Consider the following 15,348-nt stretch of genomic DNA (forward strand, 5'->3'; position numbering starts at 1 on the left):
CGCATTTGGAAGACCTCAAGCTTGTTGAGGTCATGATTGAGGATCTCCGACCCATAGGGAAGAATGGGCAATACCGGTGTGCGGTACAGGCGAATTTTGGTGGTAAGGGTGACGTTTGTTTTCTTCCAGATGTACCATCGGAGGGAAGTGAAAGCTGCCGCTGTTTGACCAATTCTTGAATGTATTTCCGCTGTTGATACCCAGTAGCGTTTTTTGATATGGGCGACATGGGCGGTTGCCCAGGGTGGCATCGTGGTGGGGGCGGCATCACGGGCATTGGCAAAAAAGTTGCTCGTACTCATACTCTCCCGACATCATGCCAGCACATTTTGGAGATGTCATAGGCACCGATTGGTTTTCTATCGCACATTTGCTGGGAGTAAGGGCGGGGGATTCTTTGACTGGCTGGAGTGGCATCTAATAATCTACCCGCAAAATAAAACAAAATAAAAACAAACCAACAAACAGGAAAACACCAGACATTATGATACAGGCTTATAATTTGCATCGAAGATTTTTCGAAATTCTATACGTGAAAAGTGAGTGCGAGAGCCCTCGGTGGCGAGACAACGAGGCTCCAGTTACAGCAGTGCAAGTAAACAAACAATAAATATAAGAAGAGTAGGAATATAAATATACACTTTAGGACTAGGGGTAAAGGGATCAATAACAATGTATAATTTACAGTTTAATGATTTAAAGTCTCACACAACCTGTCGAAAGGGCAGGGGGGCCAGGTGCTTCCAAATAGAGCACATTTCATTCATAATGTTGTCAATCCAAGCCCATTATGTATTCATGATTTGAATCCTGGGTTGTGCAAAATCCCAGAAATAAATCCAAGACAAAGTGAATCTGTGAACCAAGGTGTAGATCTATTAGGTTATGTCGTGGTGATCCACGGGTTGGGGGATAGGTGTTCATACTGGAGTGCAAAATTAAAACCAATGGAAGATGGACAAGAAATGTTCAAAGCCATCAGGTGCTCAGTTTAGAAAAAAGAGAAAAGAAGAGGAGGCTAAACGAGCAAAAGATGCAGGTAAGCAGATGTGTCATTGGATAATGACAGGTCATGTATCCTGAAACAATCAGAATCAGAATACTTTATCATCCCTAAGGAAATTATGTGGGTTACAGTTGCTCCAAGAAGAATCTGAAAAATAGTAACAGTAACAGACTACACTCCAAACAATAAATTATGTTACAGATTTTACACATTTAAGAAACAGCACTAATATATACAGAGTCCAGCTCCATCCCCACAACATTACTGGCCTTGTGGGTCAGTTTACAGTATGTAGAGCCAAATACTGTCAATAGGGCTTCTGCAATGTTCTGAAGACAGTTAAACTTGTCAGGTAGTGATGTCCAGCAGGTGAAAATGCAAGCTCCATGAACACGCACAGCTATGGATTCCAGCTGCTTCGATGTTGCATTAACTGGCATTAACTCAGCCATTTAATGCAAGACAAATCTAGCTGCTCATACATACACCTGAAAATCCCAAAAATGCATTGTGAATTCTGTCTCGAGTCTATGGATGTATCCGTGTATTTCCGTGGTGCTGATGCTGATGCTGAGCGGACAGCTCCTGAAGCATTTGAAGTGTCGAAATGTGGAAAGCTAACAACATCCCTCTCACCGGTAGGCTAAGTTATTTTTAGCCAATTACAAGTTGAATCTGATAGTTGGGGTTGTTAGCTAAGATACCGTCATTAAGACGCGGCACAACTAATGTGTCAATGCGAGCTATTTGCGATGTGCACCGCCATTTATTTTTTAATGTACCTTCTCAGATTAATTCACTGCAGGTTGTGCCCAGGGCTGGACTGGGACAAAAAACTCGTCCCGGACATTTTGACTAAAGACCGGCCCACCAGGTATTAAAGCCATAAAGCCTTTGAATGAAAACTAACGCTGTTGTGACAGTGATGTACACGGTCTTGTTGGTATATGTATGATTTCTATACATTTTACATCAGATAAAAACTTTGGTTCTAAGCTTCATATAATTATTTAATAACAGCCAGACATTTTAAATGAGAATAAGAAAGTATTTCTTTGTGCCCCCCTTTCCCTGTTAATGCCCTACCTGGCCCCCCTGGCAAAACTTTGCTAGACCCGCCCTTGCACAGTTACCAGCTGTCAGCTACGTAGAAAAGGTTCCTGGTGTAAGTTGTCTCTCAGGAACAGTTCATAACTTCCCTTCAACTAATTCATGTGACCTAAAAGGTAAACCTGTTTCTCCAGCACGTGTTCAGCTCTGATGATTCAGTAAGGACATCTCCTGGTTTCAGTAGCAACAGGAGAGGGAGGGTGAGAGAATGAGAGAAGAAGAGGCAGCTGTGCAGCGTAAAGACAGAATAACTCCAGCTTTCTGTCTTTTTCCATTCTAGCTGAAGTCCGGGACAAACTGCGTTCCTTTTCAGCTCAATACGAAACGCGTAATATTTTCTCTGAATGCGGGACGATTCCGTTTTTTTACGGGACGGTTGGCAACTCTACTAACTAACCTTATGGATAAAATAAAGTTCACTATCAGTAACATCATAGCACCCACCCAGCTGTATAGAAACTCCGTCATGCTAGCTAGCACGCAGTACGAGTTATTGTAACTGACTGTAAAAAGTCAGCACAACGAAAATAAACTCCACCTAAACTTGGTTTATATCTGACCCAGATAGGCTGCAGGTTATAACTTCTTACCTGAAGTTCAGTTCACCTGACACTCGGACCGGCGGTTGCCTCGGGTCTCTCCTCTTGCCTCCCCTTTCTCTCATCCGCCTGCTGGCCTCCACCACTTGCTAATGTGACTGAATCTGTGGAAGCTACGCCATAGCCACCACCAAACAACTGAGTTATTTTTACACACCGGCCAGCACCTGGCCAATCCACCACCTTTCATTTTTTGTACCGTTACAAAAAAAATAAAAAAATCATCGGCCATAAAGACGAAAAATCACCATCGGCCCACCGGGCAAATGCCCGATATGCCCAATAGCCAGTCCAGCTATCGTCGTGCCATCAGTTAACCCTTCGCGTGCCACAGCTGGCACGCGTGCCTAGGGTTGCCGACCCCTGGCATAGAGGATAGCACTGACCACAACAGAGATACAACAAGATAACATTAATTAGTAGGGATAGCAAAAACTTCTGTTTATGTTTGTTAGCCACTTGGCTATGATAGTAAACAGTACACACTGATGTAGCTTACTGAATCTTTTGAACAGTGTTCGCCCAGGGCACCAAACAGACTAGGACCGCCACTGTTGATGCCACTTTATTTTCTTGCAGAGAAATAACTGAGTCTTGTGGAAGAAGGAATAAATAGGTAGTTAAGAGCAATATCCATTCATTTGCTTAACCGCTTATCTAACTTAGGGCTACCTGTCTAAAAAGCCATTATTGTGGTGTATTGAAGTGTTCTTATTTCTACATTTAGTTGTTTTAATTCTTTTTTCTCATCCATAAATCGACTGTGCTACAAAAAACAACCTTCCTCCCTTCACTCATCTATTTACAAGAAATACAAGGTAACAAATTCCGACTGGGCCATTTGGTTATCTGAGCACTGCTCTGTTTGTCTCTGACAGCATGAGACTGCCACAGGGGAACTGGGGTCAGACTTTTTTCCCTACCCTTGCCCACGTTTGACCTCACACTCTGAAGCACGACGAGCTGGGACTGACTCTCTGTCCTCTTAGCCAATAGTCGACCTCCTCCCCACCATCCATGTCAAACGCCGTGTATTTAACAGCTTCCATTGTATAACCTCTCCCTGCAGGTGTCTCAACACATTAAATCAGAGAAAGCAGAATTGTTGTGACACCTGAAAGTGTCTGTACTTGCTGCAGAGAAATTTCACCTACTGGTGAGATACCAGCACTGTGTAAAGAAAAACAGCAGTAACTCAATTAAGATTACGCTTCCTGTGTGCACTTTTTAAAAGGTTTGCCATCAGACATACTTGTGTCTAAATTTAAAAAAAAATGACTTCTTTGGTGAATTTACCAAGAGCACAACACTATATCCACATTCTGAATGTACAACCAGTTTGAATCACTGTCAACTCGGACATACTCTCACTGCACGTCCGAGTCAAAGCCACCGTCACAATATACCACCTTGACTCACATTGTCACCTTGATAAGCCTCTTGATCCATAAGACACAGCACTTAACGTAAAGATGAACAGGGCTGGTAGAAATTGATTCACATCTCTTGTATCAATATCACAATGGTTTCTTTTATTATTGTACATTTTTGGCCACAGTAAGCATGTAGTGGAAATCTAATTTCATGACATTATGTACAATCTTTCATCCTTTAGTCTTTGAAAACAAAGCTATAACAAAAGTTTTTATTCTTTTGAACTATTTCAGTGCATTTACTCTTCCTCTTACTCATCCTCACCCCTCCAGCTGTCTTTCCCCGTGCGACATGTCATTTTGAACTCTGCTCAGATGACTAAACCTCCACATCTCTGTCACCTTCACACTTTCTGAGCAAACTCCCTACCCAGCCATCCATACATCAGACCCTACCCTTCAGCCTCACTACACATACAGACTATCTTGGATGGACGATGTGTATAAATAGAGATTTGAAAGCCCCCTCTAGCCACAATGTCCAATTAACGTCATTCTAAACGCCTACACAAGCAGACTAGTGTTAGTGCTACACTGAGTACTAGTCTCCCCTGACACACACAGTGCCAGTGTTGGTGTCTGAGGACCGCTGCTCTTATGTCTCAATGCAGCTCCATTAAGGGGCTCGAGAGGCACCATCACAAGCCATCATGGGCCTCGCTCAAAATATAACACATCAGATGGGCTTACAGTGTGTTTTATCCACTTAAAGTTACTAGTGCTACTAGTGCGTTATTATAATAACTTACTGAGTCGTTAACCACAGCTCTAAATATTTATAGGAAACACTTAATGAACTCTCACAAATTAAAATTCTTCATAAGGCAGTGATACTTTTTCTTTCTGTCAAATTGTTTAATTAAATGATTATGTTGTTCATGATCATGTTGCTTTCTTGTGCCGTGTATCAAGCTTGATGACACATTTCTGGCTCATGCAAATACAGACAGAACAGACAAGAGAAGCCACAGGGTATGATGTTCAACTTTCAGTCACAAACAGCCTCTCTCTTCAAACATCTGCCGCTTTCACACTGCTCTTCTGTATCTTTGCCGCTATATTACTTGACTAACTTTTGATAGCTTCCCTGAAATATCCTAAATTTCTGCCTTGAACTGTAGTGCCCTTGCTTTCTGTTTCAACATACAGATGTGCTTCCTGTACCAAAGAGGGCTGCTATCCCAACAGCTGTTAACTATTCCCAGGGTTTCCCAGGCAACGGTGCAATGGAAAATTCTTGGGATTTTTCATGTGAGCTTTTTTTCCTCCCCACATTTCTTCTTCACGTAAGTTGGAAGTGTTAATGTACCATATGTGTATGTATGTGTGTCTTTTTCCTTACAAATCCAAGTCAGACCTTAAGGAAAACTCACGCAGAGGAACGCTCAAAACTTCTGCTGAGGGGAGGGCGATTTATGGGAAGCCCCCTGCCACTCTACGCCTCTCTATCTTTACCTATACAGCTGTGTCAGGACACTTAACACCCCCGTCCCCAAAGACAGAGGTCCTGGATAAATATAGTCAGAGCTCAGACTGGGGCAAAGGAAAATGAGTGAGTAGATGAGAAGAAAAAACACAAATGAGTGAGAAATTAAAGGGTGAGGTGTATAAAAAAATAAAAAAAAAGCAAAAGAAATGTGAAAGAGTCAAGGAAAATAAAGTGAGTAAATAGCAAACGTTATTCGCGGTCAAAGATTTTGCACTGTTGCATGTTTATGTGTAACAGATATTACCCCGTCAGCTGCCTGATTCTGAGCGTGCCTCCTGAAATATACCTGCTGGCACTAACTCCCTTACAGCCAAGACGAAGTCACAGCCAAGGAAACCCTAGACGGCCCCGAGCAGATTATTTCCATCTGCTGCTCACTACATTCGATTCATCCTTTTCAAATCTCTCCCGTATTATCAGTGTCATAATCCAAGTTAGATTTGACACTGGAATGAAATTTGAAGGGAAATCTAATTTAATGAATGCATTTGTCTTTGTTTTGTTTTGTTTTTTCATTAGATGAGACATTCTTAATCGCCCAGTCTTTGCCAAAGCACGAAAGAAGAAAGGCTCTACGGCTCTGTGACTCAATCAGCAAACAAAGCCCACAGCCTTTTGACTAAAATAAAGCAGAATTTATAAAAATAAAAATCATAAAGTAATAATGTTTTGGACACAGGGGCTATGGCTAGCATGATTCTCCAGGGTTACAAGTTTTTTGAGCCTGCTCTTCAGCTCAGTGATGATGTAATGGAAATTTGCATGTAAAAGTATTAACACGTTTTCTTTGCTGCAAGGCAAAAACTCAACTAATTGTATTATTAGAGCAGATTAAAGCCATGATTATTGTCTTTATCAGCATATTAGACTTTGTTTTTGCTCCTGCAACCTATTCCATTTTATGACTGAGCTGTTCAGCAGCAGTGACACCAAGCACCTGGGATCTAGAGGAAGTCTGGCAGTGAACTAAGGTGCACACGTCTGGCGTCTTCTAGAAACTGAGCCATCATTACAGGCCACTGTTGGTGCCAGCCTACTGGGATGATTGAGTGTCGAGTCAAACCTCAAGGAAACTATGCCTGATTAATAAAGGGGGGGGAAACTTATGAAGAAAACTAGTAAAGGATAATCATAGCCTAACAAATTCAAACTAAAAGCACTTTTAAAGAACTGACTAATATTTCAGATCCTATTAAATCTTATATATACATCCCACATCTGCTCATGTTAGAAGGCATCTGTCACGATCTGCAGACAGGCCGTGCGGTGGTGTGTGTGATGGACCCAGGTGCATACACAAGTGAGTAGACGGGAGTGGACTTAACAGAAAGCGAGCCTTTATTATGGCTGAAGACAAAGTGCACAAACAAAGCAGGGATGGCGTGACTAGACTATAACTAAACTGGGAAAACTAATACTGCGACAAACTAAGAAAACTCAGACTATGATGATCACTGCAAGGACTGACCGGGAAAACATGGAGGTGAGAACACAGACGACGCGACACAGACTGTACGAAACACAGAGACTAAATACACATGAGGGAAGATCAGGGGAAGTGGATGCACACGGGGAACACAGGTGACACTGATAATCATAACAAGACACGGCAGGAGTGAACGTAACACTGATGGGAGACGGGCAAAGTAAAGCAGGAAGTACACAGAGGTTCAAACAGGAGGAGAGAGAGCACGGGGAGAACGCAGACATAACGGGCTGGGGAAAACATAGAATAAAGCACAAAGAGAGACGAGGGCTCATAAATACACAGAGGGGCACACAGGGGGTAAGAGTCACGAAGGGAAAACACATAAGGAACAACGTAACAGATCAACCCAGGAAGCATGGCCTAAATAAAGAACAAAATACAAAAATACATGAAAACTAAGAATACTGGGCCCCACATGGCCCAGGACCATGACAGCATCGTCTCCCTTACCACTCAGCTAATCGATGAACTAAAAATTTACACAGAAGATGAAATTAATAATAATTGAGTGTTTAATTTCCAAGTAATTAAGTGTAAAAACCAGCAAAATTTCCCCAGCTTACACTGCAAATACATTGTACCTTTATGGATGTAGGCGTTATTATTAAAGTCCTTTTCTTCAACTTTGATTTTAGCATTTCGGCTATTGTTGTCTTAAATAAACCAGATTTGAACAGGAGGGTTGAGTACAAAGTTATCAGCTAACATCATAAAACTAGGCCGGCATGGTGCAACCATAAACAAACAGCATGTGTCCAATGCACAGACACTTGCTAATGCAGTACACAGTAATAAATAATACACAAATCATCAAAATCTGAGCACAGATTTTCCTTTTTCTTTTTTTTTGTGCAGGCTGTTAGTGCCAGACTGTATACACAAGATGGACATAGCCATTGGGACGCCACTCACTGGTTTGGCTGCATTTACAAACAGTATGGGTGTAAGAGAGAGAGAGACAGATTTCAGCTAATTAGTGCTAAGGAACAGACTAAAGAAGAAATGCTCAAATGTCTGTCCTAAAAACGAAATAAAATTAAACAAAACACACAGTTATGTTAAAAATGCTCAGTTGAAACGGTTGAAAGGTGTGGTTCGTTGGCTTAAATCACTGGAAGTGACGCCTCTAGTGGCTACAGAAGCGCCTTTGTTGGCATCTGTCTGCCACTGAAAGAAAAGCAATGACCATAATAAGCAGTATCACTAGGTGAGTTCTATAAGATTTCATTGCTTTATTGTGAATTAGACAGATACCAAGGCACTTTTTGTGCCAGCAAAGACAAAGATATGTTTGTTCCTAGGAACTTTGATGCTCCTATGCTGGCTTGAAAAAAAACCCTACAAATCCCCGAACCTAAAAACAAAAATTGTATCTTTACAATTTGTTTTCAATATGAACTGGTAATAAATGTTGAACTAGTCCTTTAAGTTCACAGAGGGCTCAATGTGAAGCTTGCTTTCACTTTAAGTGTGGTTTTATATACTTATATATATGTACATGATTTATATCTTGCTGCTTTCTTTTGATATCAAGCATTTCCTCACATTATGCCAACTAATTGCCAGAGATGAGGCCACAAACACAAGACGCATGGCGCTTTAGCTGGTTGAGCATGAAATCTAGTTAGCTTTAAAAAAAAAAAAAAAAGCAAGTGAGAGTGGTAGAAACAGAGCAGAGGGTGACAGAAAGTGTGGAAATTAGTAGGATGAAGATAAAACAAGCTATATGTGTCAGTGACCAGGGTAGAAGCCAGGAACAAGCATATGATCAAGCTTTAGATCAGAAGGGAACGTTAGCACAATGAAATGGCACATAGCAGCAAAACATTTGGACATTTTCTGTGTATTTGGCTGCAAGTGTGGTAACAGTCAGCTGCACGTTGGCAGGATTTATGTAGCAAAATGTCCATATATTATATATGTTTGTAATCAATAAGGCCAAGTAGTCTGGATTTTCATCTTGTCTCCTTTTCTCTTTATCTCCATCATGTCTTTTTATCGTTCCTGATCTAACAGTGTGTTTGAATGGTGCAGAGATCTCTGGGGCACAGTCTATGACATCAGACTTTGCATTTCAGATTTGATGATGTTAATCATCTGCCTTTTGGCAACAAAACAAGCCGAGAGGGGAGAGCTAAAGAGACACATAGGGAGAAGACGGCCAGAGGAAGAACGAGACGGAAACAGAGCGATGAGAAACAGAGTGAGAAGGCGTGGAGGGGGGGCTGAGAGGAGGAGAGGGGACATGAAGATCTGAGAACAGACAGATGCTGGCATGTGAGGTTAGAGATGGAGCCTAGAGATACAGTCACACTTCGAGTCCATGAGATAGGGAGGAGAAGGAAGGAGTGAAGGAAGCAAGGAATAAAGGGGAAAAAGGAAAGTAACACAGAAAGAAATAATAGTATAGAAAGTGTATGTAGTCATAAACACTGAGCTACTTAAGAACCACATTTCTGAATTTCTTTAATTAAGGGAAACGGGCTGGGTCGGTCTCTCCATCGTTGCCCTTCTACTTTCTCTGTTTTGCTCTGTGACTTTCACCTTGAGGAGTCGACGTGAAGCTTGTCACTCAAAATCACTGTCACTACAACAGTATACAAACACTGGCTGAAATTGCTCACAGTGAAACAGCAAGAATTAAAAGAAGCTGTGCACTGACTGATGCTTTTTTTTTTTTATTACTGGTGGCTAGGAATATGTTTTTAAGAAGGCGCATTACAACTGTGGGTTTATAGTTTGACTCTGGCGTGCTTTCTTCTGAAATAAATACTCATATTTGCAAAATAAAAGAGTGAACATGCACCCGCGAGTGAACGTCCACACCAACATGAATATCATGTACACAACCCACAGATCAATCCACTTAGTGCCCGTGAAATATAGGGAGTAGGCTGGCCACTCTGCGAGTCTGACATCACCATATTGAGCCATTAGGCTAAGTGCCAGCATAGCTCATCGTCTCTCTAGGACTGAACTTGGGCTGCATTTAAAACCAAAACCTGTAGTCCTGGCTCCTTTAGAACCATCTGGAATATCTTAAACCTGTTGATTAAGTGTGAGGTTCAGCATGTCAGCCGAACAGGCTTGCACTCCTACACTTTTGCTTAATTTGGGCTGCGGACAGATCATCTGTTACATCTATTAATGCTGCAGTGCAAATATGGAAGGTCAAATTTAGACAGAGCCAGAGATAGCTTGACTGTGCAAGCGATATCTCTACTTGATGGCATGGGTTTGTAAACCGAGTTAACATCTTGCAGGGCAAACAGAGTTTTCCACACTGAGCTGAAGTACTGGTCTGCATGCTGGAAATCACAAGAAACTAAACTTTTAAGGAAGGTTTGAGACAACTTTATCACCAATTGCCTAATCAATGCAAGGTGATATTGAAATGTGTCCAGCAAAATAGGGAACTAATATTTTATTTGGAAAACCAATCATCATTTGTATTATCTACTAATCAAGTAACCGTCATGATGAATACATTTACCATTATTCATCAATATTATCAGCAGAAGACGAAAATATCAATATTCTGGATAAATAATGGATTAACTGTCATTTTACCCGTCAATAACCAACTGCTGTCAAAAAAGGCAAACTGAGGAGTATGCTTTCTATATGCTTTCCTATTTACAGTTCAAACTTCATGCATTGTAAACAAATGTGATTCATTACAGCAATCTACACATATAGCCAAATGTCAGAACTATCTGTGGACATGGTTAAGAGAAAGTTCAGACCTTAGTCTCCCTTCTTGGGATGATTCATGTGACAGTCCGCCATATGTCACACTGCTGCAGGCTGGCAATAAATGGGAAGCAGCTTTTAATATCATATTTCACAAAGTTAAAGTAACGGACAAAGCCCGTGTACAATCCTCATCATCAGTTGGCAAGAAGGAGGACTGTTCTGCTTCCGAGAGAATTTCCCACAAAGTGCGCGTTCACAAACTTAATGTAAGCTTTAGAAGCATATTTAGCACCACGTTTCTCTTTAAGTGATTACCAGGCTGCTTTGCATCTACCGTATATCTCCGAACATGCCATATAATGACACAGGTTCAGAAAAAAGAGCCACATAAAAATTTCTATGATACAACACCGTATTACTTTAAAAAGCCAACAGGCTGTTTTCAGCTGTACAGTACTCACATCTGCGATGTTGGGAATTGCCCGCTCGACTCAGACGAAACGGTCGCCAAGAGTAGGAATAGACAAAGTGAGTAATCCATATCTTTGTTAATTTCCCTAAAGCAGGATTCAGCAGATGAACAAAAAAAAAATGGAGAAAAAAAGAAGAAGAATTGCCCACAAATCCAAAGCGCCACTCGTATTTCTCAAACCAAACGCCTCACACCGCCATCGGTGCGCGTTTGGAAACAAATCTCATCCGATAGCTATGTTCTCCCCACCGATGGAGTTGAAGGAGTGTGTTCTTTTTTGGGAGGGGGGTGTAGCGTGTGTATCTGTGTGTGTGAGAGAGAGACACTCTTAAGTGAGTGTTTCAAACTGGAATAGGCTGTTAGAGCAAATCTCAAGCGTGTGTCCAAAAGATTTATAAAATAAATAAAATAAAAAAAACAGGAGAAAAGGGGAGGGCGCATTTATAGTAGAGCTCAAGCTCGGCCGGCAGAGCGGTGCCACTCCGCACACTGCAAAAAACATCGTTGGTTCGCGGGGATGAACACGAGGGGTGGAAGTGTGTTTGAGTGATTGTGATGATTTCACCCAAGTTTTGCATGGCTCGGGAAAAAAAACCTCGCAGTTTATTTCGAAAGTCTTTTAGAAATCTTTACACAAATGGGAAAAGTCAATCTATGCGTAGACATGTACACGTGACCTAATTTAAGATTTTAGGTAACTTTAAAAAATCAGAATACGCAACCCTTAATGGCACTTTTTTCCCATGTTTTTTTGCAGTGTGTGTGGTCTCTTATGTTTGTGTTGCTGAGGCGCAAATGGGTTTCCGGGCGCCCTTCACGTCACCCAGCAACAGTTATTTACGGCACACTGGCCTTATCAAACATGGGAGATTCTAACAACACTGCAGCCCGTGTCTTTAGATTTAAGTTTTCCTCTGATAACCTTAAAGCCCGATATGACCTCGAGCTGATCATCATCATAAGTCACACATTCCACTGACTGTGCGTCTATATTATCCTTCCTACAATGATCTTCTTCCTCACAGAGCTGACTTTTGAATGTTTTTTCATGTGCATTCTTGTAAACAACAAAGTCAGGTGACTTCCAGGGCAACTTTGCTCTTGTCTGGTCACATGCGTTGCTTAAAGCATTTCAGGCCCACAACCCAGTTGTAGTCCATGTCAGATTCAGTCAAGCATCTCAAAAAATAAATAAAATAATACACTCTTCCCGTCCAATAAAAGCTCTCCGTTTTATTATGTGTATCATGATGAACCTTCATTTAATTTTCAATAGCGCAGTGCCTCTTTTTTATGCAGAAATGTGATAATAAATTCCACTGGCTCCAAGGGCTGTGGCAAACTTAATATGGAGTGACATTTCCCTTTGCTGGGACAATCAGCAAGGTAAATACCAGAACCATATACTGTATTTTCTAACGGGTTTGTCTTGAAAGCCCCTTGTCAGATGCAAAACTAATCTTTCACTAATTTGCTTCAAGCTCCTCCATTATTACAACCCCCCAAAGATAATTCTTTTCTTTTTTTGGCTTGAATTTTTGTCTGCTTGTTTTTGTGTGCATGGATGTCTGCATGCAGATGAGCTGTGTGGGTCACAATAGACAAACAAGGCAAAGTGTTGCCCACCTGCTACGTGAATCCCACAAATAGATATGCTGTGCAAATAGCTGTCTATGCCCCCCCTCTCAGGTTTCACTATAGCTCATATAAAAGCTGTTCCTTTGGGACCTCTTGCCTGGCATGGCTCTGAGGTGGGGGGTTGAAGTGTATTTACCGAGCAATGGCGAAGAGGAGGGGCCGGTTTGGAAAGAGTGTTGACCATATGGAGAGAGGAACGCTGGTTTAAAGGTTTAAGGGCTAACATACTATACACTATTTAAAAAAAAAAAAACCCACAGAGATGAACTATATGTGGTAATTATCCGTTAAGAACGTCCACAGGTCGACTTTTAAATTAATTCTGAAGATATTTCTAAGTGGAAAAAAAATGTACAATGTGTTCCCATAAAAAACCATAACAATCCCTCATGCTGCTCGTGTTTTTGAAACAGGCCAGCAAATGCAACACTCTCTTAAATAGGATTATATGGGTTTTTCACAGAGATTAGTTTTGGCTTACAAAAGCCTCTCAAAAACAGCAAATTCAGTATGACTAAATACATCCAATTTTCATAAAATCTCTGACTCAATGTTGTTTCATGCTATAATCAGTATTTTTAAGCTAACACTGGATCAAATGACTCTGTGTGATGTAAAGGGAGACACCTAAGTGACAAACTAAACTTCCTCTATATATTTTGGCTCATTGTTTTGCTTTGACTATAGCTTTTCTCCTTTTTTTTCATTGCTCCATGTTCATACACAAAGTCTTGATAATTTATGTGCACTACCTGCCCTGCCCCAAAAGTTAGTGCACAGGCAAAGCAGATATTTTTCCCCCCATAGAGAATAAGAAAGCTGCAAAGAGAATGAATAATATGGCCATCAATATGACACGAATGCTAATCTGCTGAGGCCTGCACTGCAAAGCAGGATCTGAGGTTAGTCGGGTAACTTTGTCACGTTTACCCCAGTGGTTCAGTTCTTTGCAGGGCACCATGCAAGTCATGCAAGTCTTCTTGTGTGAAATATGCAGCTGTTTGCAATAGGTCACCTGGTTACAACACTACTGTTTCTGTTCTAATGGTAGATTCAGAAAGCCGGTGTTTTCTGGGAGACTTGATAGCTGCCATCAGCCATTTAGGTTTAACAAAGCAAGCTAACAAAAACCCAGCTGCTTGACTATCTATTTCCTTAAATTAAGGCTTCAGTATTTTGGAGCAATATACTTATTTTGTTTTTTTTAAATGCCATTTCAAAGCCAATCCTAATGCACCCTGATGGCAGCACACTTAAGCGAGCATATTCAGCAGATGGGAAATTGTAGGACAAAATTAAATAGGTTAAAAAGACAATACTATGAACACAGATAGAAAAAATGTTCTTCATTTGGCATTTAAGATTGTACCCTGTGTAAAGGTTGTGTTGATTTCAGTCATGCGATTCACTGCACTTTTGCTTTAACCTGTTGGCCACTAAAGTACAATTTGCTTCAGGTCATGTTTCCAGAAAAGAGCAGGAGGTAAAAATCAGCGCAAGTGTGTGTGTGTAACAGTGAGACAGGTGTGTGTCTGTTTCTGAGTGAATTAGAAATGTGTATATGCGTCTGGCAGGCAGCAGGTGTGGCCTCTGTCATCAGCTCGCGACCCCACCCACCTGTCCAGGGAATAGCCCCCCCCCCGGCCGTCGCCTAGCAATGCATTTGTCGTCAACTAAGCCACAAGGTTGTTTTTTCTCATCCACTGAGGACACGCCTAACATGTCTTTGTAGAAATGAAGCTGCAGAGACAATCAAATTTACAATCCCAATTCCAAAAAAAGTGTGTAAAGAAAAAACATAATGATTTGTAAATCTTATAAACTCCTATTTTATCCACAATAAAAGATAGAAAACAAGTTAAATATTTAAACATAGAAAATGTATCACTTTTAAAGACTATTGGTTAATTTTAAATTTGATGGCAGTCTTCTTGTCATAATTTTTGTTTCATGATGCACTAAATACAAACACAGCTGTTTTGGAATTGAGGTTGTAATTCACAAGTGTGTGTCGTCAATTTTATTCAGATCATCATTCAAAATGTGAGTTTAGTTTCCTGTCAGAAGCATAAAACCAGGAATTAAACTAGGCCTGATTGATTCAGGATGGCACACTGGCAACTTTAGTTAATGAGGTTAATGTATATTATTTTTACATTTGTTTTTTTGGTTTTTTTTTTTGGTTTTATTATTGGCCTGGCACTCCTTCCAGCCCCCACATGCTACTACCGTTTAACATCTTCAGCGCATCCTCTTTCCCTCCCATCCCTGTGATGTGTTCATGCTGCAGATGTAAAGTTGTGGTTGCAATACTTCAGCGTCTCACTAGTTACAGAAGAGGAGCTATCATAAACAGAGTAACATGTTTTTTGTTTTTTTTAATGCTACATGATTCCAAATGCAACTTTTCAAACAG

At 40.9% G+C, this 15,348-nt stretch overlaps 1 protein-coding gene across 2 annotated transcripts in view; it reads right to left on the reverse strand.

Annotated features, from left to right (window-relative positions):
* The window catches only part of cacna2d1a (calcium channel, voltage-dependent, alpha 2/delta subunit 1a), a 100,367-nt gene extending 88,655 nt beyond the window's left edge, over nt 1-11,712 (reverse strand). The window contains exon 1 of one of the 2 annotated variants that reach the window (XM_086268123.1): nt 11,284-11,712. In XM_086268123.1, the coding sequence (XP_086124249.1) occupies nt 11,284-11,363 (80 nt within the window). In that variant the 5' untranslated portion in view covers nt 11,364-11,712. The remainder of the gene's footprint in view (nt 1-11,283) is intronic. The other variant, XM_086268124.1, reaches the window with a different exon arrangement.
* Nucleotides 11,713-15,348: the final 3,636 nt, after the last annotated feature.

The sequence above is a fragment of the Aulonocara sp. 'chitande type north' Nkhata Bay genome, linkage group LG17, assembly GCF_057382095.1.
Source record: "Aulonocara sp. 'chitande type north' Nkhata Bay isolate Kocher_YH1m ecotype deep benthic linkage group LG17, A_spYH_male_GT1.1, whole genome shotgun sequence".
Classification (NCBI taxonomy): Eukaryota; Metazoa; Chordata; class Actinopteri; order Cichliformes; family Cichlidae; genus Aulonocara; species Aulonocara sp. 'chitande type north' Nkhata Bay.